Consider the following 26965-nt stretch of genomic DNA (forward strand, 5'->3'; position numbering starts at 1 on the left):
TTCCATCCTTCCTACTCTGTCCTGTATCCTTTATAAAACCTAAAATTAAAATTTTATACATATATATGTATAAAATTTTAATACATATAAATACATATAATACATACATTTTATATATATATATATATATAAATAAAATAAATCTTATGCTACTTTTAAAGTGCTCTAGGGGCACCTGGGTGGCTCAGTCAGTTAAGTGTCCGACCAGCTCAAGTCATGATCTCACAATTCGTAAGTTCGAGCTCCACATCGGGCTCTGTGCTGACAGCTCAGAGCCTGGAGCCTGCTTCGGATTCTGTGTCTCCCTCTATCTCTGCCTCCCCTGCTCATGCTCTGCCTCTCTTGCTCTCAAAAATAAATAAACATAAAACAAAAATTTTTTTAAAAAGGTACTCTTTTTACTTCCTTAATGTATGAACAAATCAAATAGAGAACTAAAAACTATAACCAGAAATGTTAGAATTAAGAGCTCTTCTCCATAACTCTGACATTGAGAGTGTTACCAGGTATTCCTCTGAGTTTACAGCAGCAAATGTGGGAGGTGATATCATTGCCACTTTGTACATCCCACTATTTTCTGTCCTTTTGTAATAATAAAACCAAGGGAAGACAAATATAGACTATATGTTTTGTTGAGAATATTTCTTTTCATATTGGAATATTTTGTGTTGGAATGCTTGTATATATTTAGTATATATTTTAGTATATATCTAGTAAAAAACAAACACCATAAAGCAGATTTTTCCAGGTAGGTGATAAACTAGTATGTTATGAGAAACTTTTTCCCCTCTTTTGTCCTTGAGTATTCTTTCATCTTTGGATGGAGGGCTTTTTTATTTGATGTTTGTTTCTTATTCATATAGGTGATAGGACTCCATACATGAACTGTGATGTAGGAAATATCTGCTTTGAATTTTTCCCTCTGTAGTATGATCAAGTGACTCCTTGGGTTTCTGTCAAACCTCCCATGTTCTAATTTCTCTTGCCAGGTAGTGTTCCATGCCAGTTTCATGTCTGTCACAGAAGTTTATGCCAGGTTTTCCTTGAATGTCTAAGGAAGTGTCCAAAGGGATGTGTCAGCCTTTTTAGGTAGAAGCTCTAATGCATGTAGTTTTGGAAACCAGGATGACAGGTTTTAAAGAGGGTGTGGGTTTTCTATTCTTTTTTTTTTTTAACGACTTTCTCTTTACATTCTTTAAAAGTCATTGTTAAATAGGGTCTAATTGGATGAGTCATTTGTTTTTAAAAGATTTGTTCTTTACATATGACCTAAAATATTTTATGGCATGGAATCCGAACATGTCAAGACTTTAAAAATTGCTATAATTTTAAAAATTTGTCATAATTATTTTTTTAATTTAAGGATTAACATCATTCCAATACATGCATTGCCTTAGAAGGAGTTTATAGTCTAATAGAGGAAATAATACACCAGATTACTTCTAATACAAGGTAAAAAAGTATATGACTGTCCTAATTTTAAGAAAAACAGAAACACACACAAGTGTAAGCTCTTCTCTTGTCAATAGGCTTCTGACTAAACTATGAACATCTTTTTTTTATTATTTAATTTATTTTTTAAATTTACATCCAAGTTAGTTACCATATAGTGCAACAATGATTTCAGGAGTAGATTCCTTAATGCCCCTTACCCATTTAGCCCATCCCCCCTCCCACAACCCCTCAGTAACCCTCTGTTTGTTCTCCATATTTAAGAGTCTCTTATGTTTTGTCCCCCTCCCTGTTTTTTATTATTTTTGCTTTCCTTCCCTTATGTTCATCTGTTTTGTCTCTTAAAGTCCTCATATGAGTGAGGTCATATAATATTTGTCTTTCTCTGACTAATTTCGCTTAGCATAATACCCTCTAGTTCCATCCACGTAGTTGCGAATGGCAAGATTTCATTCTTTTTGATCGCCGAGTGATACTGTATTGTGTGTGTGTATATATATACATATATATATACACACACATATATATACACCACATCTTCTTTATCCATTCATTCATCAATGGACATTTGGGCTCTTTGCATGCTTTGGCTATTGTTGATAGTGCTGCTATAAACATTAGGGTGCATGTGCCCCTTCGAAACAGCATACCTGTATCCCTTGGATAAATACCTAGTAGTACAATTGCTGGGTCGTAGGGTAGTTCTATTTTTAATTTTTTGAGGAATCTCCATACTGTTTTCCAGAGTGGCTGCACCAGTTTGCGTTCCTACCAGCAGTAGGAGATCCTCTTTCTCCACATCCTTGTCAACATGTGTTGTTGCCTGAGTTGTTAATGTTAGCCATTCCAACAGGTGTGAGGTGGTATCTCATTGTGGTTTTGATTTGTATTTCCCTGATGATGAGTGATGTTGAGCATTTTTTCACGTGTCAGTTGGCTCTCTGGATGTCTTCTCTGGAGAAGTGTCTATTCATGTCTTTTGCCCATTTCTTCACTGATTATTTGTTTTTTGGGTGTTGAGTTTGATAAGTTCTTTATAGATTTTGGATAGTAACCCTTTATCTGATATGTTGTTTGCAAATATCTTCTCCCATTCTGTCGGTTGCCTTTTAGTTTTGCTGATGGTTTCCTTCGCTGTGCAGAAGCTTTTTATTTTGATGAGGCCCCAATAGTTCATTTTTGCTTTTGTTTCCCTTGCCTCTGGAGACGTGTTGAGTAAGAAGTTGCTGCGGCCATGCTCAAAGAGGTTTTTGCCTGCTTTCTCCTTGAGGATTTTGATGGCTTCCTGCCTTACATTTAGGTGTTTCATCCATTTTGAGTTTATTTTTGTGTATGGTGTAAGAAAGTGGTCCAGGTTCATTTTTCTGCATGTTGCTGTCCAGTTTTCCCAGCATCACTTGCTGAAGAGACTATCTTTATTCCATTGGGTTGGATGTTCTTTCCTGCTTTGTCAAAGATTAGTTGGCCATACGTTTGTGGGTCCATTTCTGGGTTCTCTGTTCCATTGATCTGAGTGCCTGTTCTTGTGCTAGTACCATACTGTCTTGATGATTACAGCTTTGTAATACAGCTTGAAGTCCATAAACTATGAGCATCTTATAGACAGGGTTGTCCTAGTTGATCTTGTTTCTTTGGTACTTAGTTTCTTTGGTATCTTAGTTTCTTTGGTACTTAGCATAATACTTGGAATAGCATAAGCATTAAATTTCTTGATTGAAAATTAATATTAACTCTTAACAGTTAAGTGAATGTTTGTGTTTTGGTCAAAAATACAGAAATAACCAACTAATAAAACAAAACATGATCAGTCTCTGGATGTTGTGGATGTTTCAAACTGAAACTGCCTTACACTTGTCTAATATTTTCTTATTCCCCTCACTTTTTCCTGGCATGTAATGGGCACCCCTTTGGAACAGTGCTATCGTATTTTTGCCTTTCACTAACAAATAACTTTTCATCATAAAATTTAATCTTCCTATATTGCTGTATATCCAGAAAAGAGAGAATTAGAATTTAGCCATTTTTGTCTTTCTAGGTTTTCTGTTAAACTCTTTCTACAGATCATTTTAGGTAGACTGTGGAGGAAAGATATAACCCTAGAAAAAATATATCTTCGTTATTAATTCCTTGGTTCATTCAGTAGGTGTTTATTGAACACAGTTATACTTTAGACCATTAGTTTTCAACTTTTCTGCGTTCACATTTGACAAGGTTAAAGATTTTGTTATGACATTACAGTAATTACCACTTTTCTTGGGTGTTGAGTAGACATTGTATCCTATATCTCTTCTCAAAATAAGTTGTACTTGTTCTACATCATATACAATAACCCACTTAGATATATCCTGTCTGATTAACATCACTATATGTTATTGTATATTATACATAGTTTTAAATTTAGCACACCAGTGAAGAGTTTGTGCTGCTTATTATTTGGGAATTAGCAGGGGCTTAACTAATAGAGACAGTTCTAAAGATAGAGTACAATGAAAAACTGTGAATAGGCAGAATTACCCCTGAAACTGCATTAATTGACACTTGAAGTACAATGCTTATTGCCAAATTAGGTGCCATGTTGGAGTCTAATGTACCATTCCTTAATAAGGTAAATCTGGCCAGTTTTACTATTAGAAGAGTGCTACCCTTTGTTGAGCACCAGATGCTCATCAAGGTGACATTTGGCATGAAAAATACCTGTTTGTTTATTTATTTATTTTTTAACATTTATTTATTGCCGAGAGACAGAGCATGAACAGGGGAGGGGCAGAGAGAGAGGGAGACACAGAATCAGAAGCAGGCTCCAGGCTCTGAGCTGTCAGCAGAGAGCCCAATGTGGGACTTGAACCCACGAACCATGAGATCATGACCTGAGCTGAAGTCGGACACTCAGCTGACTCAGCCATCCAGGTACCCCAATATTTATTTTTGAGAGAGAATGAGAACAGGGGAGGGGCAGAGAAAGAGGGAGAGAGGATCTGAAGCGGGCTCTGTGCTGACAACAGAGAGCTGATATGGGGCTCGAACTCACGAACTGTGAGATCATGACTTGAGACAAAGTTGGATGCTTAACTGACTTAGCCACCCAGGTGCCCCCCAAAATAGCTATTTTTAAATATTAGACCCAGACACTCTTAGCAAGGTGAACATCAACAAGATATAACTGGGAATAGAGATCAACAGAACTAAACCAGCAGCAAAATTATTTGGTGGGGGATTTGCTTATTAAGTAAATTGTAGGTAGAGTCACCTCTACTATTTAATTTGTTTCTCTCTAGGGGTAGGATTGAGTTCACTGTAGTAGTGAGCACTTACTGCAATTCCACTGAGTTGTACTATAAAAATGAGTAAAAACCAGTCTCTTTCTTTGAGAAGTTTGCAGTCTAAATAGGAAGTCAAGACATGCATGTACTGGGGGGAAAATCAACAACAGAGAAAACAACTTAAAGAATTGGGAAGGACAGGGCAACATGTTCTAATTTTAAATGTACTGTTGTTATTAATAGTAGAGTTGAAGGCTTTTTCCAGGATCTGTGAAATTTTTCATGGGATTTTAATTTTTTTATTTATTATTTTTTTTAATGTTTATTTATTTTTGAGACAGAGAGAGACAGAGCATGAACAGGGGAGGGTCAGAGAGAGGGAGACACAGAATCTGAAACAGGCTCCAGGCTCTGAGCTGTCAGCACAGAGCCCGACGCGGGGCTCGAACTCACAGACCGTGAGATCATGACCTGAGCCGAAGTCGGACGCTTAACCGTCGGACGCTTAACTGATCCACCCAGGCGCCCCCATGGGATTTTTTTTTTAATAGGGCTAAAGAAATATGAAATTCTTCAGAGCTACTGATCACTACATCCATTTTGTGAAAAGCATCATGGGAAGGGTGATGGAAAGGAAGAGAAATCTGTGTTCTCAGTAGGGATAATACAGTGCTCACAAAAGCTTGTCCGTTTGTTTTATTCTCTTGACTTTGTTATTGCTTAGTCTTGGTAGGAGATTAGGTATATTAGAAGTATGCATTGTGAAACTCAGAAAGGTTGTAAGTAGTGAATATTAATTGCAACTGAAATGCAAATGGTCAATTATTTGAGTTTATAAGGTACAATTATGATAAGTATAGGGTAACTCAACTGGTGTTGGCAGGATAGTTCCAAAAATTTCAGCCTTATATAATTATGAACTATACACATTTGTGTTTTGGAAAATAGGGTAGGAAATGTAACTAACATTTTGAGACTTTATATATAATGTTTTTTATTTTATTTTTTTAGTTTTGAGAGAAAGAGAGACAAAGTGCAAGCTGGGAGGGGCAGAGAGAGAGGGAGACAGAATCCAAAGCAGGCTCCAGGCTCTGAGCTGTCAGCATAGAGCCTGATGCAGGTCCTGAACTCACAGACTGCAAGATCATGACCTGAGCTGAAGTTGGGCGCCCAACCGACCAAACCACCCAGATGCCCCATTGAGACTTTTATATGTGCTAAGCGCTGTACTGTATATTTGATGTAGTTTTTTTTTCATTCAATATTAGTAACAAGTAAAAAGATTGACATTAGTGTTCTTACATTACAGAGGAAACAATTCCAGCAAATAAGTAAATTAGAAATAGGAAAGCAGGTCTCTGGCTGGTTTCAGATTCTGTATTCTTCCCACTACAATCATGATGCCCCAGTAGGTACATCATGTATCCTATTTGCTTTTTCTCTACAGGTCATCCTCCATATTCTCTATACTCACAGATATGACTGTTAATAGAACTCATTTTACAAATGTATAATGGGTAGAATGTGTTAATGAAAACTCATTTAAATATGTATGGGCTTTCTTTGTCCTGAAACTGTGTAGATAAAGGTAGCACATTTGTTTTGCTTGTCTTTGAAAAATATTAAGTAGAAAAATACCCAGTGTAACTTGATGTTGTATTACAGATCTTAATTATTATAATTGAGCTGTCAATGGTGATAAGAAAGTGAAATCAGAACTCTTACAACTTTTTCCCTAAAGCTTTCAGAATATTAATAGAAATATTTTGTAGTTTTGTTACAATTTTTAGCTTTAGCAAAAGCCATTCTGGTTGGATTTGAATTATTTTTTTCTCACTAATCTTTATTCTCTGCTTCTTCAGAAGGGATTCACCCCCTTAGTACATACCCAAATTTCAAACTATGGAGGTTCATCAGAATTTTAGAAAGAATAGGTAATTTGTTTTCATTAGTTTTAAGTAATACATTTATTCTTTTTCATTTCCTACAGTTTGTCAGATATGGCTCTACATATTATGATGATCATCTTAATTTAGACATTATTAAAATGGCATTATAGCCTTATATTTGTCTCTGTAGCACAATATTATTTACTAATTCATACTTTGGTCTCCCATTACATAATAATACCTTATTCTGGCAGGTAGTATAGGCTATTAAAAGTTTGACAGATACCCAAGATGAAAACACAAGGTAAAACCTCGGATTGCAAGTAACTTGTTCTGCGAGTGATCTGCAAGACAAGCAAACATTTCTAATCAATCTTAAGTTGATAAATGAGTGATGTCTTGCAATACAAGTAGTATGTGACACTGAATGTCACATGATCACAAGTGAGCCAGTGGTTCTTGAAATTCACTTTGATATACAAGTGCTTTGGATTGCAAGCATGTTTCCAGAACAAATTATGCTCACAAACCAAGGTTTTACTGTATTTGTTATTATATAACATTATTGCTTTCTGTTTTGAGAAGCAAATCAAGGTTGATCCAAGGCTTTTTTGTTTATAAAAGTATATGTAAGGTTTTTTGATTTTGGGGTTTTGGGTGTTTTGTCTTTTGTTTTTTTGAAACGCAGTAAGTCATAGACTTGTTTATTGGAGTCCTAAAATAAGTATCATTTTTTTAAGTGCAGGTAATCCTTGATTTATAAACAGCTGACTTTAAAAGGTTTTTTTTTTTCATAGAATGACATAGACAATTTTTTCATAGAAAGACATTCTACGAAATGTCTTTCGTAGAAAGACTCGTTTTGTTTTTCCACCTAGTAGAGCCATAGTACCACTTTTCTCAAACTGTTATTGGTGCTAGAAATATCTGTTACTTTTTTCTTCTTTCCTTCTCATTGTCTTTGTTTCATTCTTTTATATGTAGCCCCCAATTTTATCCCACTACTGCTACCACCAACTTGGCAACCAGTAATGACAAAGTCATCTTCTTTCCCATCCATATAAATCCTATCACTCTGTTTTGTTGTAACTAACTTAGTTGTTCTTAAGTGAGGGCAGTTCCCCCTTCACTCCTGCCTTCCCAAAGGATAGTTGGCAATGTCTGGAGAGTTTTTGGGTTGTCACAGCTGGCAGTGGGTGGGAAGAAGTATGCTTTTGGTATCTAGTAGGTAGTGGCTGGGGATGCTGCTAATCATCCTATAATAAATAGGACAAGCCCTCTTCCTTAACAAATGCCAGTAGTGCCAATGACAAGAACTTGCATTAGCTCTCTTCAAGCATCAGCTCTGTGTTTTCTTCAAGTCTCCTAGAACTAAATTTAGACACCCCTATCCCAAGGTCTCGTAATACCTTGTGAAACATTTTTTCACATTTTTTTTTAACTTTTATTTATAGATCTTGTCAATGTGACTGCATACCTCTTGAGGGCAGAGGTTGTATATTCATATTGGTGCCCCAATTTGTGGTATAATGCCAGGTACGTAGTGAGAGCTCCATAGATGAATAATTGCCTGCATAAATAAGACACCCCGGACTTCTCTATTACCTTTACAGCACTTCCAAAAACTTCCACTTGCTCACCTCTCTTATCTTTTCTTTCCTACCTCCACTCACTTATGTATCTCATCAAATATTAGTGTACCAAGCCTATCACCAATATATGTAGTTCCTAAAAATGTGGATCTGCCCACAGTTTTCAAACCGAATATTGGCAGTCCAGGGTTTATTCATAAATGCTTTTTTTAAAGACAGGCAAATACCATGGTTTGAACATACAGACCAGCTACAGTTAACAATGCTTGTTCTAAGGAGATATCCCAGATAAATTCTTACTTGCTTTTGAGATACGTTGCCATCCTATCCTTGCCCCATAGATTCTTAGTGTTTAATCTGGCTGGTGATGCCTGGCACTAATACTTCCCTCTCTAGCATCTTCTCACTTTGGCATGGCATTTGAGTTCCAGTCCTTTCTTATGTCTTACCATGACTTCCTTGTATGCTGTGCTCAACTGTCCCCTCATACATAGTCTTTTGTACATACTGCCTGATGCTCCCTATACAGACCCTTTCTTCCCACACATTCTTCTGTCTCAATCAATACACATGTGACATTTTTGAAGCTTTTCCTTAGACTCCAAGATCGAGTGATATATGCCTTCTTTGCATCTGTAGCACGTTGTGCCTACCCTTGCATAGTGTTAATAGAAAGGCAGTTGCAATATTTGTCTTTCTCACTGAGAGCAGTCTATGCTTTCAAGGCATTCCTAGTGCTGTGTGTGTGTGTGTGTGTGTGTGTGTGTAAAATATTACATACTACATATGTAATAAGCATTGGTTGTGTGAGAATGAATGAGCCAGAATACCTCTTCCAACCTGCAAAAATCACACCAATCTGATTAAACCTTTCTGCTAGGAAATGGAAATGAATCCAAATGTTGAGAGCCTTTGGAAAAGATGGTATAAAGAGATAAATTTTATGTTCACTGGCAGGTTTATCAGCTTAATCAGAGGGCTACACCTCTAGGTCACACTAGCTTTACCCTTTGTCAAGCTAATAACCTTACCAACTGGTACTTTAATCATGTACCATGGCTTTAATTAAGGGTTTTTACAGTGTATTTTCAAAATATATTCAGTTGCCCCTGCACAGAGAAGGAACTCCAAAACCAGATGTGGTGGCGATGATGGGCACTTGGAGGCATTCTGATTTGTGTACCAAACTAGCCACATTCAGAAACTTCATTTACTGGTTTGTGAAAAGTTTTTCCTCGCCAAAGAGAAGGGCAGGGGAAATTATTCAAAACTTGGAAACAAGCTGTTGCTTTGAAAGTTGTATTAATATTTTTTAGAATATTTCAGAATGATAAATAAAACATGATCCAAAATAAAAAGAGAGGTTGGATTTTCTTAGGTGAGATTAAGAATGACTATCATGATTTGCTTTGTTGTTGCTGTTTTTGACAGTATCAAAACTAGTAACCTCTGTTTTCTCCTGCATCTGCAAAATCTGGATGAGATTCCATTGTGAATTTTTTTGAATTAGCTTTATGCTTGAGGGTACTTGCCTATATAGTGAACTTTGAAAAGCATCTAGGTACCTTTACCTATCCACTCAAGCAAGAACTATAGACTTGACTGTAATCGGATGGTACAATTCACAGCTGATTCTGTCACTAGCAGCTGTGTGACTGCAGACAGGATACCTAACCTCTAAGCCTTATTTTCTTCGTTTGTAAAAAAGATCAATGTGTTTGGGCACATGTAATGATAGCAGTTTTCATCATCATCTTCATTGCTGAAATCTTATCATTAGAAATTAATTTCATTAGGTTAAGAATCTCCTTTTTTAATTTTTTTAATGTTTATTTTTGAGAGAGAGATAGTGTAAGCGGGGGTGGGGCAGAGAGAGAGCGAGCGAGAGACACAGAATCTAAAGCAGGCATCAGGCTTTGTGCTAATAGCACAGAGCCTGAGACAGGGCCCAAACTCACAAACCATGAGATCATGACCTGAGCCAAAGTCGGACACTGAGCCACCGACTGAGCCACCTAGGCACCCCAGGTTAAGAATCTCTTTTAAGATGCAATTTTCTTTCTTAAAAGCACCTTAACACTAATTAAGGCTATGTGCAAATGCAGTAGTAGACTGTTACCTTACAACACAGCCTAAGGGCTTATTGTAAAAGAGTGGGAAGAAAGGATAGAAAGGGACTCTGAATGGCTGGATACTCCCCCAAAGTCCCAGAGGAAGATAAATCATCTGGAATTAGACCTGACACTACTTTGTCTTGACCTCAGCTTTTGGTTCTTCTCTCAGAATCTGAAAGCCATTTACTTCCCCTAACCCTTCATTTCCCTCCTGGTGGGTCTTTGACTGTTACATGTCAGGAGTGGTTTTATCTGCCCTCCGGAAAACAAAGGTACCTGATGATAGGGGCCGCAGCACTTGAAGAGCAGAAGGCAGAAGTTCTGGGTCAACTCTGTCAAGGGCCAGCACATAGACTCATACATTTAGAATGGAGGGAAGATGCCATTTGGCAGTCCTTTGTTTTGCCATGGAGTGGCATAGGCTCAGGCTCTCTTGAAATAGCAGAAACCAGAGGGGAGCAAAGTAATCACAAAGAGAAAAATAATTGAAAAACATAAAAACTATGTGATATCACACCCCAACATGGAAACCTGTCAAGGGTCGTATGTGTTCTCAGATGTTTTGTGATGTCCCTTAAGATAACGAAAAAACATCAGTAATTATAATCGCAGCAATAACAATAGTGTATTATTGAACACACACTTCATTCCAGGGCCAGTGTAAGATGCCTTAGTGGATTTTCCCTCTTATTCTCCACAACAACCTCATGAGGGAGTTAAGTTATTCCTGATTTTATACATGAAAAAACACGAAGAGAAGCTAAGTAATTTGCACACAGCTAAACCACCTAACAAGCAGAGGCACCAGGAGTACGTATGAACAATGGGACTTTGGAACCAGCTCTCTCAACCACTGGGCTCTACTGCTTCCTCCTCTGATCAGTGATTCTATGGCCATGTCTACTGTCCCATAGTGGCCATCCTTCCTGGAGGTTCCCAGCTAAGACATGAACCTGAGCTTATGCTGAGGAATAACTCCCATGAGGTTTTCTGTTAAGACTACTGAGTGGTACCTTCACTGTAGCCTTTGCTCTACATAAAGGTGGAGAAAAAGAGACATCTTTTGCATCCATAGCTACACTTGAGATACAGAAATTGTATGCACTACACAGCCAGGAAGTTACACCAGCATCTCCCAAAACTGCTTCCCATGGAGATGTATTTGACCACAGGCCTCCTTTATTTTCCCTACCACAAAACCTGTTAACCTAGAAAGGAGAACTTTACACTTTAGAGTTTGGAAAATGCTGTTTTAGACATTAAGATACTGATTGGTTAGTTGGCTAGCTGCCTGGCTGGCTGGCTGGTTTATGGAATTAGCCTAAGCATGATGCTTATAAATCTTGAGAATTATAGAACCTTGGCTGACCTCAGTCAAAATTATTTTGTGCCAAGGTTTCTGCCACCCCCACAGGCCCCCCAACTTTTTATCGAAGTGTAACATACATACACGAAAGGTACAGCTCAATTAATTATCACATCTACTCAGCCCCCAGAAGACCCCACATGTGCTGCCATAATAAGTGCCACAAACTGGGTGACTTAAAACAACAGAAATTTATTGTTTCGCGATTCCGGAGGTTAGAAGTCTAAAAGCAAGATGTCATCAGGGCCACGCTCCCTCTGAAATCCATAGGGGAATCCTTCCTTGCCTCTTGCTATCTTCTGGTGGTCTGTGGGCAATCTTTGGCTTTCTTGGCTTGCGGCTGCATCCTTGCAGGTCTCTGCCTCATTGTCACATGGTGCCTTTCCTGTGTGTCTCTGTCTTCACATAGTTTCCTTCTAAGGATAGCAGTCATATTGGATTAGGGGACCATCCTAGTCCTGTATGACCTCATCTTAACTAATTACATCTGTAAGGAACCTATTTCCAAAAAAAGGTTATTTTCTAGGTTAGATTTCAACGTGTCCTTTTTGAGAGGGGGACGGTTTGACCCAGACACCCCCATGTTCCACTCCAATCAGTACACCTTCCTCCTTCACAAAGGTAACAGCAAACTGGTAAATAATAACAACATTATACCAAATCAGTGGTAATGAGCAAGGAGATAATGATGTAGACATTCCACATGCTCTGCCTAGACATACACATAGAATTTTGACTTTCTTGGCCCTGCCTCTAGGTACTGATTTTGATTCTATTACTTTATAGAGTCTCTCCACTTTTGCATCCAGAAGTTTCTCCTACAACCCTCATTCAACCGATTTGCAATTTAGTACTGTTAATCTCTTCTGTGTTATACTAATTTTTTTTCAAGTAGTTGTTTACACAAGCCTTCAAGAACTGTTTTTAAAAATGAGCATTGCTTACCCAACTAACGTGGATGGATCTAGAGGGTATAATGCTAAGTGAAATAAGTCAGTCAGAGAAAGACAAATTCCATATGATTTCACTCATATGTGGACTTAAACAAAACCAAGAAAAGAAGAGAAAACAAAAAACCGATTCTTAAACACAGAGAACAAACTGGTAGTTGCCAGAAGGGAGGTGGGTCAGAGGATGGGTAAAACAGTGAAGGGGATTAAGAGTACACTTACCATGATGAGCACTGAATAATGTGCAGAATTGTTGAAGTATTATGTTGTTCACCTGAAACTACTATAGCAGTATGTTAATTATACTTGAATTTTTTTAAAAATCTAATTAACACAATAAATCAGTATTGCTGAAAACATTTTTTATATTTAACTTTTTCAACGTTTTTTAAAATTTATTTTTGAGAGACAGAGCACAAGTGGGTGAGGGGCAGATAGAGAGGGAGACAGAGAATCTGAAGCAGGATCCGGGCTTTGAGCTGTCAGCACAGAGCCTGATGCAGGGCTTGAACCCAAGAACCATGAGATCATGACCTAAGCTGAAGTTGATGCTCAACCAACTGAGCCACCGAGGCGCCCTGAAAACACTTATGTTTTTATATTATTGTCTACTTTCATAAGCCTTGGAGATCTCCTCTTGCTTAATTTGGGGGGAGTGGGGGTCTGGCAGAACAGTATATTCTTAAAGTGTCCCTCCCATATAATGAACTGATAAGTTATTGCAGCTTCCTGAAGTATTATCTTATCTACTTAAGAAACAGCAAGAGGATTTATACAGATTACCATCAGCATAAATTTAGTAATCAAAAATAAGCCTAAATGTTAAGAGCATTCAGAAACAAAGTGAACAATTTTATAAACAAGAAGGCTTGTTTTTCCTAAATCCTATCATTAATTTTTTAGGTTTGTATATTTTCCCTAAATTATTCCAACTGGAATTAGTCCAACTGGTTTGAATAAAGATTAAAAAAAAAAACAGTCTTACAAACTAGTGGTATAAACCTTTGCAACTAGATGGTTTTGACTAGTGAATGAACAAAGGCTCATAAGCATTTCTGTGACTTGGCAAAGTCACATAGTCAGAGATACCAAGGACCAACCAGACACTGAGGAAAACTCAAAGCAACAGAAGACTTATTTTTAGGTGGTGATGTTTTAAATCTAATCTTAGGAAGAAATGCTGTTAATCCTTGGGTCAAATTACTATAAAAATGATATATTTTGATCTGAGATAAGAAGATAGGAATTCACTGTCAAACACCAAAACGGATAAAGGAGGGTCAGAATTCTTTTGAGTACCATGTAATTGCTGCCTGACTTCAAGCACTGTCCAATTTCACTGGAAGATGCACTGTGTAGGTAGCTATGAAAGCAATTTTAAGGCAGATTTTTATTTACACTGCAGATATACTTCACCAGCCTTCTCATTTCCCATAAAACATTTTATGGCAAAGGCAATTTAAATTTTTTTTTAATTTATGTTTTGTAAAGAGGATAAACCAGAAACTAATACGTCAAACTTGCTGCTTGATGCCATATTGAGTCCCAGAAATGACCTGGCATTATGAATGATTCTTCTTCAAAAGGATTAATGAATACATAATGTTTTTTTCTCTTTCTTTTTCTAGCCAAGGACCCTTGTCATCCATTAGAGCGGTAATCAAGAGATGTAAGTTTGGTTTTTCCTGCTCTGTATTTTCCTCTGTGATATTTTAAATGATGGTCTAGATTTCCAGCAAGTTATTGTATTTGATAAATCTTACAAAGAATCCAAAAAACTAGCTTTTCACTTCTTCTGAGAAGTAATAAACCATTTCAGACAAGCAGCTAGTTTTTCAGCTTCCTTTTCAACTTTCAATTATTGATAAGCCAGTTCCTCAGAATAATATTTTTTCTCTTATTATAACTAAACTTTTTAAAAATCTGGATAATCTATTCAATTTTTATGATCTAATATAAATTTTATGTAACCATTTTCCATAGGTAGAAACATCTAATGGATGCAAAAAATATATCAAACCCTGTCCTTTTTGATTCATTTGCTTCCATAGTGTTTTTATTTTAATTTCTTAACATTTATTTATTTTGAGAGAGAGAGAGAGAGAGAGAGAGAGAGCCAAGGAGGGGCAGAGAGAAAGAGAGAGAGAGAGAGAGAGAGAGAGAGAGAGAGAGAGAGAATCCCAGGCAGGCTCCATGCTGTCAGCATAGAACCAGATGTGGGCTCGATCCCACAAATCATGAAATTATGACCTGAGCCAAAATCAAGAGTCAGGCGCTTAACCAACTGAGCCACCCAGGCACCTCTCCACAGTGTTTTTAAGTAACGATATAAATGCCTGTGGAGGTTGGCTCACTTCCACATACAAGAAGTGCCATAATAGAATTCTCTCCAAAATGGTACATTCGTACTTTCATCCTTACCTCTTGGTTAAAGCTTTACCAACCCTGTTGGTTAAAACTTGCTCTTGGTGTAAAATTTTAATAAGCTTTTTAACATAGGTCTCTGCAAATTTCACTTTTCAAATAGAACATGGACTACCTATTACAAACAGAGATAAGGAAGGGATTTTTTTTTTTAACCAGCAAAAATGAATTTGTTCAAGAATAGCAGACCCGCAAACTATAGCAAAACCATAGGCAAGTCTTCAGAACAAAGGACAGGAACATTCTTTTATAGAGAAAAGGTGGGGAGATGGGAAGGCTGTTATAAACAAAAAGCCCATGGGAGTAAGCTGAGGAGTAAAAAATATAGTGGCTTCTTACTGGCTGAGTTATGGCTGGGCTTTTGCTAGGGAGAAGGAAAACCCTCCTTCTTCCTGATGGGATAATAAAATAGTATCTGCTGAGGCCCATCTCTTCCTGTTGGATTTGCAGTTGACAAGTGGTAGAACTTGTCTCAACTCCATTCTTAATGAAGTTGCCCATAAGAAAGGGATTTTTAGATGTTCTTTGCATTATTTGAGCTGAGGTCACCACCTGAGGAGAATGTATCATAGTTTTAGAAATATAATTTGTAATATTTAGTATAAATTTAGGATATCCACAGGTTCTAAAGAGCATACATTTGAACCATTGCTGTGCAGATTTTGTAAGGTGGCAATACAGAAGGATATTCCACATTTCTCACATTTTATTTTTGTTGGTGGTGAATTATAAAGATGTGGGAATGCCAGTGTATTTTGGAGGGACTTCAGATATGAAAATTAAAAATTCATGCCTTAGAGCACTTTGAAGTGGTGGGTATGTGGAGAAGACAGGGCACAGAGAGAATTTAAAAAGAAAATTAGGGTCTGGAATTTAGGCAAGAATATTTTGCTGGAGATATAATTTGGGGTAATCAAGGCAAAACCCAGCAGTAGCTAAACTCTTCAAGAAAAACGTACAGGCTAGAGATGACAAAGGACAGAATCTTGGGAAGTGACATCTGAGGCCAAGCTCTGCCTTTAAGGTGCCATAGGGCAAAAGATGAATGACCCAAAAAAACCTCTGCCCTGCTAATAAGAAGGAGAGACCGAGTCCTGTCTACTAGCTTCTTACTTTTCCTCTCTCTTGGATTTTAGGACTTCTTTGTCGGGGATTGTAATTTGTACCTGATCCCCATAGATCCTCCATGATGGATCTTGCTTACCTTAAGGCCCCTGTGCCATACAAAGTGTAAGGAGAGGGCAGTTAGGGTGGAGTGGGAAAAAACCAGGGATGACTGTGTGTTTAAAGGTCAAGGGAGAGGAGGTTGTTTTGTTTTGTTTTGTTTTGTTTTTCCAACGTTTATTTATTTTGGGGACAGAGAGAGACAGAGCATGAACGGGGGAGGAGCAGAGAGAGAGGGAGACACAGAATCGGAAACAGGCTCCAGGCTCTGAGCCATCAGCCCAGAGCCCAACGCGGGGCTCGGACTCACGGACTGCGAGATGGTGACCTGGCTGAAGTCGGACGCTTAACCGACTGCGCCACCCAGGCGCCCCTAGGAGGTTTTTTAAAGACTAAGTGAACCACAGATAACTCTTCATGCTGCAGCAATGACAAGCCAAAGGTAGCTGAGAATAGGTCATTGTATGTGGCCCTTAGGTGGTCAGTGGTGACCTCTGAGAGAGCAGTTTCAATAAAACATTGAAGTTGGAAGCCACACTTCAAGTTAAATAATGAATGGAATATGTGGAAGTTGGGACAGCGGGGCAAGGCTGCTCTTCCATGGCATTTGGTGGTAAACACAAGAAGGAAGGGCTGAGGAGTGTCAAGCAGAGAGGAGATTTGAACATAGACTGTTCAGGATAAGGAAGCTTGGAGACGTTTGCAGGCAATAGTCAAGGAATCAGTGGGGAGATCAGACTGGAGCATAAAAAGAGGAAATTGGTGAAATAGGGCCATAGCGAAGAGGACAGAGGAGATGAAACAAAGGGAGAACTCTGCCTTTGAGGTATCTTTAAAAAAAAAAAAAGACAAAACTAAGTTGTGTTTCAATTTTTATGTATCAGTTACTTAGCGTACACTAAGGAAGTAGTTGCTGGTAGTGTTTATTCCTGGATGTTTAGGCAAGGACACCAGATAACCTCATGTGTTGCTGTGTAAATACAAAATGAAAAATAATTATGTCATCCCCTTTTCCACTTTTTGCCCATTCTGTAAGAAAAAGTTGCAAACAATTTTTGTCTTCCCCAACCCAGTGAAATGTTTGTTTTACTCTGCCATACTTAGTCATCTTTCTCTGGCAAGGAGAAAGACTTCATCACATTTTTAAAGCAATATTCCTTCGCTGGTTGTATTTTAAATTCTTCCGTAATGATACTCCTTCCAATCAAGCCTTGAGGTCCATTCTGCATTCATCCTCACGAACCCTAAATACTGTGGGTATTATAGTTGGATATATCTGGAATTTCATACTTTTCCTTTCATTAACTTTTTGAGAGAAAATTGTATTCTGAAGTTTAGAGTCAGCTAATATTCATTGCATACTGTAAGTTGGGAAATGTTCACATAAATTGTAAAGCAGTGCTCTGCATGGTAGATGTTTAACCCCATTTTACAGATGGAGGGTCACTGAGTTAGAAAAGGTTAAATGGCTTCACAAGGTAGACCTGAGATGTGAACCCAGACTTCTGACTACAAGGCCATTGAGCTTTCAGCTCCACAGATGTTCTTGTTACCATGTCAGACATGTCTAACTCATACCCAGTCTCAAACAAGTGTAGTTACTTATTTTCTTTTATTGTGATTTTCATTGGCAAGGTGGTACTATAGCAAGGATGCTCGTAATATAATAATCCTACTATGTGTTTATTTCTTCTGGTCATCATTTAGCCAATAATTTTGAGTTATTTAGAATTAGGATCAACATCCAGCTCTCCTAGCTCCAAAAGGAGTTAAACTGCTTCAAGGAACAAACACTCCCAGCCCTTCCCATTAATAGGCTGTGTGACCTGGGATAATTCATTTAACCTCTCTGTGTCACAGCCTTCTCATCTGTGGAGTAGGATGATCACTGAGGTTCTTTCTTGGCTTATGATCCTGTTGGAATTTAGGAGGATTCTTTATTAGTGCTAATATTGCAAATCCAGATCTCAGGCTTTTATAAACAGTTGAGTAGGAATTTGTTTTGTACTTAGAATTTAACTATATGAACTAGAAACGCTTGAAAATAATTCTTGTCATTGTAAAATGATACGATAACTTTAACTGCGGTCTTAATCCGAAATGCAATTTGTGGAAGGGACTAATGGAACGTGTTCCTCTATATGGGCATTGGTGGCAAATTGAATTTTCCTGGCAGCAACTACACCAAATCCGTGTAATCTGGGAAGGTGAGAATGAGGGGAAGTGGATAGTTAAGAAATTAGCAGGAAGAGTGTGAGACGCTGTATGAAAATCTAAAGTGTTTGTACCTACTAAATTTGTTAAACACTGACAAAAAGTGTCAGTCATCCTATAAGGATCAAGAGAGATTTCATAGATGAGTAAATGTGAGGGAAAAAAAATTTAAAGCAGGAGACAGGAAAGCAGTGATTCTCAAAGGATGTGGAGATCTGCAAGTAAGGTTAAGAGACTTTCTCTTGCTCATCCTGCTACCTCCAGAATGGGAGGACCGCTCTGCTAACAGTGGTCACTAACCACAGCTGGTGTGAAGGGGGAGAATCAAGTGAAAAGCCACTGGTTTGAGAGAATGTCAATAGACTACCGGATTGCCTTTTAAGTACTGTGTTCATACTTTAAAATTAATCCCTACTGAAGTAGCAGAATGACTTTGCAAAATAGTTTTTAGACTTTATTTTTTGCATTGTTGTTAAAAACTGTAGGTAGATTTGTTTTTACTGGGGTTGTGTGGGTGGATGTCCCGGTCGGGACAGATATGTCTTTGCCGCAGCAGATTTCTTTACTCTCTGAAACTGGTACATCAAGTTTTCTTTTCCATCGAAGTATGCAGAGTTGGGGAAAAACAGTGGAATGGCAGAGCAGTCCTGTTCCTGATTTCCTTTTAAAGCATAGGCAACTGGTTCACTCTTTTTTTCCTCCCTTTCCTCTTCTATAACCCCTTCTTTTTTTCCCTTAGCACTCATGAATAGTGCACAGCAAAAATGCCCCGTGGAAGAGGTATGTTTGTGACAATAACATAATGTCTTTTGATAGTGTTGTGTCCGCTGATTCTGGCTGTCGTGATGGTGGTGATGTGATTGATTGTAGCCCGCTTGGTGAGCCTCTGACTTAATGAACCCATTCTTACGAATCAGATGCACCACTCAGAGCTTGAGCCTCTCTGTCCTCTTTGATTCCAGTAGACAAAATGCATCTCAGCTTGGTCTAGCTCTTGATAAAAATGTAACAGTCATATCAGTTAATGGTATGAATCTAGGACTCCTGAGACACTTTGCCAGCCCAGCAGAGGGTCAGCTGCCACAGCCTCAGCTCCAGCCTCGGTTTCCTTCCCACCCCCCACCTCCATCCCCACCCCTTGCTGCCTGGCTTCGGCAGCTTGCTTGTTCAGGGAGAATCAGAAGTTAATAGGAAGAAAGAAAGGATTCATACCCTCAACCTTTTCAAATCAGAACAACTGAAAATGTAGAGTACTGGAGAGATATGAAGGCAACTGATTTGTTTAGATCTGAAACAAATTCCCCTTTGTACACGTATCTTTGCAGTATAGCATTTAAAGATTTTCTTAAAGGAATCATTAGAATGTGCTTCTTGAAAATAGGAATAATGTTCCGTTACACATATGTGTGATATGTGACACCATTTTCCAGATCTTATGATTAAGACTTGACTTAGTTTTAAAATAAAATTTGCAGAAAGTGTCAACCATCTAGCTTTTTGAGTTTGAAGCTTGAAGGAAAAGTCTGTGCTGCATGTATATAATATGTACTATAAACATGTTTATAAAAGTGTTTTGAACAGTTTTTACATTATTATTCTCTTTAAATTTAAGTAGTAGAACAATTTAAATGTTATAAAATTCTGGAAACATTAGAAAATAGATGAAAATTTGACCCCTTTCACTTTCTTTGCAATAGAGTTGTAAATAAACATGACAAAAGTATAGTCATATGGATTAAAATAAAAATTTTTTCTGCCCATTGTAATTCACGTCATCATCATAAAGCTCTTACCAAGCAGTTTGTGTTTAATAGCTATCTTCCTTTCTCTTTCATTCTTCAGATTATTTTCAGAACCATGGAATGTGCTTTCAGGAATTTTTGAAATCTGTATTTTCTTATGTAATTCAAATATATAACCATAATTTTATGCCATATAAAAAGATAATTTTGATTTGCTTTTCTACTTGTGGATTTTAAAATTCATACATCTTCATTGATTTCAAGTATAAGTTAATTTTTTCCAATAATGTATTAAAAGTGTAAACCTTTATTAAATGTACTGATTTTGTACTATACCAGTTTTTTTTTTCTTCTATAGCTTCTCGGACTTCTTATCAGAGCGAGCTTCATCGAGATAGGAGGTATGGTTATAACAGAGGTCATATATTCTGCTAATGAAATCAAAGTGTGCTGTCAGTTAGCAAGTTAAATATTTCTCTTTCATAAGCAATGTATAACATAAGCAATGTTCTACCTCATCGGTATATTTCCTAATTTAATCTATAAGTTTGAATGATGGAAATTTTGCTGGGAGAAGAAGCGATACAAACCTCAAAATGTTCTTTTGGCAATAATTATTTACTGAAGTTAATTTTTTAAATGTCTATTAAGCAACTGGTATATGTAAAACATTGTTGTAACTGCTTCAAAGAAATGCTTTGTACCTCCCAGCTACTTAGTAAATGTTGCATAAGTAAATGGATGACAAGATAGAAAATTGAATGGAAGAATAAGGAAAGAGAAAGAGTCAGGCTGGATAGATAGCTGAATGGATAAATGGCTGGATGGCTGGTTGGAGCGAAGGCAAGAGGAAGGAGGAAGTCACTGAGTAGATAAAAGGAAGGACCAGTAGGCAGACAAACAGATGGAAGCATGGTGGATAAATAGATGGGTGGAATTTTATAAAACAGGGACCCTGCTTTCACATTTCTTACAGACTATAGTATACAGTAATGAAGAATGAGGATTTTAGAGTCAGACATAACCAAGTTCAAATTTTGACTTCACTGCCTTCTCACTGTGTGACCCTGGGCAAGCTGCTCAACCTTTTCTAGCTTCTGTATCCCTATCTTTAAAGTGTTGCTAATCAGGGGCATCTGGCTGACTCAGTCAGTAGAGCATGCAACTCTTGATCTCGAGGTTATAAGTTTGAGCCCCATGTTGGATGTAGAGGTTACTTAAAAATAGTTTTTTTTTTTTTAAATGCTGCTAATCATACCTATCTCAAGGCTGTCATAAGGATTATTACATGTGTAGTGCTTAACATTTATTAACTAGTAACTCATTCAAATAAAAGTTGTAAGCAGGGGTTTTTAGGTTTTGCAATTCACATTTAATCAATAAGCAGATTCTACTGTTTTATGGGCTAGCATGAGAATGTGTGTATATGCCCAGTTTTGATAATAGCAGTGCTTTTTATTTTTATTTTTATTTTCTGTAGAGTGCTAGAGAAAGGCAGAGCAGATATCAGTCATCATCCCTTTTTGTTAGATGAGAAAACTGAGGCTAAGAGAGGTTGATCATTTGCCCAGGGTCACACAGTTGGTATTAGTTAGGAAATCAGGTTGAGTATTAAGTTTAAACATGAGAAGGTAGAATCAGATTAAGAAAATGGTGAATCACTGTGGCTCCTCAGTATTAAAGATTAATTATCAAATTCATATACAAAACTGACCAGGAGCACAGACACACATGTCACGGTCTGGAAGTGAACAAGGAAAGATAACTTTGAATTGGGGTAGAGTTGGGTGAGGAGGAAAGGATATTCTTTTTATATGGTATCGTGTCTGAGTATATAATTTATAATGGCAGAAAACTAAGCAATTGTACTTCACTGGTGTACTTTTCTACCTTGCCATATATTTATGTTTGTGGTATAGGCTAGACAGTAGAACCCTGGAATGAAGAGATTGTATGGGGCCTAGTTAGGTCTTATCCTTATCAACCAAAGAAGAGCTAAGTGGGCCCAGGGTACATCTCTAACATTGAGGCCCAGAGTCCTAGAAGATGACTGTCATTTGCTCCCTTGATAGCCCAGGCCAAACAGGTCATTTCTGTGATTATGGCAGTTCTTATGTAACTTTTGGGGGAGAGGTGGTTGTTTTCATGAATCTTTGACAATTTGCAGATAGACAATAGCTTGTTACCGACCTGCAAACCCTCATTGAGGTCTTGTCTGCTAGGCGCCCAGAGATTACCATTGTGGCAGCTGAGCCCCTAAGGCCAGCCTCGTGGTTTCCAGGAGCTCCACCCCCAGGATTGGGATTTCCCCCACCTTCTGCAGCAGGCCCTTGGAGGCCCAGTGAGCTGGTTCCTGCTGAGGTAAATAAGTATCACATTATCTCTTTGCATTTTATTTTTATTTTTTTAATGTTTATTTTTTTTGAGAGAAAGAGTACGTGTACATGCACAAGTGGGGGAGGGGCAGGGAGCGAGAGAGGAGAGAGAGAGAATCCCAAGCAGTCTCTGTGCCTCCTGGGAGGATTCTCTTCTCTCTCTTCTCTCTCTGTCCCTCCCTTGCTCATACTCACTCACTCTGTCTTTCTCTCTCTCAAAATAAATAAATAAAACTTAAAAAAAAAAAAAAAAGAGTCGGACACTTAACTGACCGAGTCACCCAGGCACTCCTACATTTTATTTTTAAAATTAAGTTCAAATACAAGAAAACTGAGACGTTTAACATTTTGGCTTTTTGTCCATAGATGTCTAAAATCTTCATTCTTTATTTTGCAGCTCCCACCATCTTATGAACAAGTCATAAAAGAAATCAACCAAGTTCAAGTTAACACTAGGAATAATAATAATGCTGCTGCCACTCCAAGGCACACAATTACTTCTGCAACTCAGACTGACTTTTCAGATGAAATAGACAACCATCTGCCTCAAAGTAGTGCAAGTAATTTGTCTTCCCTAATTCTGACCTAGTTCTAGGAAAGTAATCAGTAGGCTTCCAGCCTTTAAAATAATTTGCAACTTGTGCATAATTCATTGAGCTCTGCTTCCCAGTCACTGATCACTGTATGCTTTCTTTATTTTGACTTGGTGTGATTATTACAATAGATCATTCTCATGAGCCGCAGGCCCAATCTCTGGGACTCACCCTAGTTCATATCACAAAAACATCATCCTTTTAACTCATGGTTGTATTATTGCTAATCTTCTGAATTCCCATTGAGAAGGATGTTATATTTAGCAATGTAACTTTGATGGGATGTTAAAGGTAGTTGTCCTGTTAAGCTTTTAAAAAGCATTGTGTTCAAATAACAGAGATGAGAGTATGTTACTTTGGAAAAGTAAAACAAGAAATGTTGGAATCCTGATGAGAGAGAGTGTTTGCGTGATAAATCTACTGAGAATCAAGAATTTAATGGTGTTTTAAAATAATTGGTAATGAATATTTCTTTTATGAATAAATACAACTTGAAGAACACTCTTGTGAAAAGCTGAATATAAACATCTCCCCCTTGATTTTGGAATTACTTTTTACCAATTAAGGAAATCAAAATCTCTTGATATTCTACATGTATATTTTTAAAAAATCTGTGTATCTTCTATTTTTTTTTCTTTTAAATTATAATGGTGCAACTTCTTTGTGTTGCTTTTGGTCTTGTCAGCACTACAGGCACCTCTCAAGCCTCTCCATCCTTCCTCAGTGGTCTCAGCCAGTGATCGTCCAACGGATGTGCCACCTCTAATAGTCTTTGATATTTCTGAAGAACAGAATTGTCCAGAGAACTCCAGTGCTCCAAGATGTCCAGTGCCAAGACCAAGATCAAAAGCCAACCTCAGACCAATAGCCAGAGATAGTCACATTAAAGAGCAAAATCACCAGAAAATTAGCCTTGTGGCCACAGAAAGGGAATCCTCCCCAAGCGAGCCCCAGTCTCTGTTGGACAGCACCAACGACTTGGATAGTCAGGCAGTGATGAACATTATGAACACAGAACGAAGCCAAAATAGTGTTGTTTCAAGAATCAAAGCATTTGAGGGTCAGACAAATAAAGAAACCTCGGGACTATCTGTGAAACCAGAAATTGTTCCCCGCACACTCCCCCCAAGACCTGCTGTTCCCTCAGGGAAACCCACAGTGGCTCCCAAACCAGCTGCTAACAGAGCTTCTGGAGAATGGGACTCCTGGACTGAAAACAGACTCAAGGTGGCCTCTTGGGAGGGGCTCACCCCACACCCTCCACCACAAGAGGTAGGGAGCATCCCAGTAACCAAACCTGAATTGCCAAAGAAACCAAATGCTGGCCTTATACGAAGTGTTAATCCTGAGATTCCTGGAGGGGGACCTGTGGCTGAGAGCCCTGATGGTGGGAAGAAAGTTCCAACTCCTGCTCCTCGGCCTTTGTTGCCGAAGAAATCGGTTTCCTTAGAAAACCCCGGCCCTGCAGCTTTGCTGAAACCAGTCACCATTCCTCCCCGACTCTCAGTGGCGTCACAGGCCAAAGCATTCAGGTCACTGGGAGAAGGACCCTCAGCCAACTCCACAGTTACAGCTCTGCAAAGCAAACCTTCAGGGGACATCGACCTCATCAGTTTTGATGACGATGTTTTACCCACCCCACCCGGGAACCTGGTTGAAGAATCTGTTGGTTCAGAGATGGTTCTGGGTGAGTAAAAATCAGAAGTGGAAGGGAGTGTAAACTCCTCAGAGGGCATTTTGAATGGCACTTGCTGTTTTAGTTTCTAACACATAAGTTACTGAGTTGTGTATGTGTGTGTACACATATGCATATGTGTGTATATAGAAGATAGAAACACAGAAAGTTTAAGAAACATGGAGCTGGGTAGGAAATAGAGACAGAGAAGGAAGGGAAAATATGGGATGGGGGGAGATGGAGAGGGAGAAAGAGGGAGACACATGTTGATGACTGTTACATGAGCCAGGAATAAGCAGACTCGGTCTAATGACAAAACTAGGTGTGAGGTTGGCTCCCTTGCTTTGGCAGGTGGAGATTCAAGCATCAGGGGAATGCAGGGGAAATTTCTCATAGATGGGAAATCATGCAGTGGCCCCAGAAAGGCTCCTCAGATTGAACCAGCCTCACTGGGAGTGCCAGAAGAGATGCCAGCCCTGGGACGGACTCTGGCAAGAGCAAAGCAAGGAATGAGGAGGACCCAGCCATATGCTGCAAATTTTTTTTTCAGTAATCTTCACAGAACGTCTTCCCTTGGGAATGCAAAGTTTTGTAAATAAAATACAACAGCTGTAAGTTTCCTGCCAAGATCAGGACAATTAAATTTCTCAAGAGGAAATTCAGAGAGTATGTTTTCTTTCCTCTCACTGTTCAGATGGAGAATATGATCATAAAGCTTATCTTTGATTTGTCAGAGTAAGCTGCTTTACTTGTCATTGAGGATTCCTTTTACTGCTGTTTACTTATTTGGGTAAATTTTGTGAACATATAAGCTTAATAATATTTTCAAAAGGTTAGCTGTCATCTTATAAATGTTTAACATGCATCAAAATGGCATAAGCTCTGTGATTCAAAACCAAATTCTGCACAGCACAAGTGTATTTTAAGTGATAACAAACATATTTATTAAATATTTATCCTGTACACATTAAACTGGCTATAGCTTGCGTCTTGTCTATAAGGGGTAGAAGGAAAGATGTTAGAATATATTAAGATTCGGCAATGTTGCAAACCCTGTGGTAGATACCCAGACATACATCATTTAATTTCATACTTGTAGTAAACCTCTGCAAGGGGTTGTTGTCCTCAATTTGCGGAAGAAAATGAGACTGAGAGAAATCAATGGGTAACTTGCCCAGTGTCCTAACACTAACAGTTTTCAAGGCATGATTCAAACTGTATTTCTTTTAAGTTTTATTTATTTATTTTGAGAGAGAGAGCGCACACAAGAGCAGGGGAGGGGCAAAGAGAAAGGGAGAGAGAATCCCAAGTAAGCTCCATGCTGTCAGCACAGAGCCTGACGTGAGGCTCGATCTCACGAACCATGAAATCATGACCCTGAGCCAAGATTAAGAATCAGATGCTTAACCAACTAAAACGCCCACGTGCCCCAAAACTCTGTCTTTTTATTCTAGATCTAGTATATTTTTCATTACATTATGTTGCTACCCAACATTTTCATGAATCATTACACCAGGGAACACTTTGAAAACTTTTCAAGTCTTTGTTATGTCATTTTCTTACTTAAACCTTTTTGGTGTTACAAAGTTCAGGGTGGGACAGGGATGGGTAAATCCAACAACAGCAAGCTGAGAAGAGGTGGAAATGGTACAAGCCAAAGAAATACCACCTTTTGTAGAAACCACTAGATTCTGTGGGGATGGCAACTTGGTTAATAACTGCTGAAAATTTATTCCATGTCATCAAACAGATAATTACAGTCATCTTCAAAAAGAAGGTCAACCATATACATTCCACATGAATATAGTCTCATGCTTCATACTCAGCCTTTTCTGTTTCTTGATTTCTCCCGCTTCACTGCACAACATTTAATTATTTAGGCAGTCTTTCAGCAAAATGTGTAATTTGTTTGCCCTCCCTAACTTTAACCATTGCTCTCAACTGTGGAGTTGTACTGAACATTTACTCTCTCTTCTTTTCTAACCTGCACATCCCATAGTAACTCCATCATATACCCGGCCTTCCCTAGAGAATCCTAGAGATCATCTTTGAGTCTTCCTACCTGTCACCTAGTGGCTGTTTGTTTGGACTTGGAGTGAGACGGGCCAGAGTCTACCACTTAATTGCTGTGTGACTTTGGGCAATTTACTTGACC

The 26965-nt window shown here is 38.3% G+C and overlaps 1 protein-coding gene across 5 annotated transcripts in view; it reads left to right on the plus strand.

Annotated features, from left to right (window-relative positions):
* The window catches only part of SH3D19 (SH3 domain containing 19), a 188222-nt gene that overhangs the window by 117314 nt on the left and 43943 nt on the right, over positions 1-26965 (plus strand). For 2 of the 5 annotated variants that reach the window (XM_043567522.1, XM_043567539.1), the window contains exons 3-7: positions 14252-14292; positions 20526-20568; positions 22390-22528; positions 22940-23102; positions 23821-24822. In XM_043567522.1, coding sequence (XP_043423457.1) covers positions 14252-14292; positions 20526-20568; positions 22390-22528; positions 22940-23102; positions 23821-24822 — 1388 coding nt within the window. Of the gene's footprint in view, positions 1-14251; positions 14293-19164; positions 19206-20525; positions 20569-22389; positions 22529-22939; positions 23103-23820; positions 24823-26965 lie in introns of all 5 variants that reach the window. The other 3 variants (XM_043567531.1, XM_043567547.1, XM_043567554.1) reach the window with 2 other exon arrangements.

The sequence above is a fragment of the Prionailurus bengalensis genome, chromosome B1 (assembly GCF_016509475.1).
Source record: "Prionailurus bengalensis isolate Pbe53 chromosome B1, Fcat_Pben_1.1_paternal_pri, whole genome shotgun sequence".
Classification (NCBI taxonomy): Eukaryota; Metazoa; Chordata; class Mammalia; order Carnivora; family Felidae; genus Prionailurus; species Prionailurus bengalensis.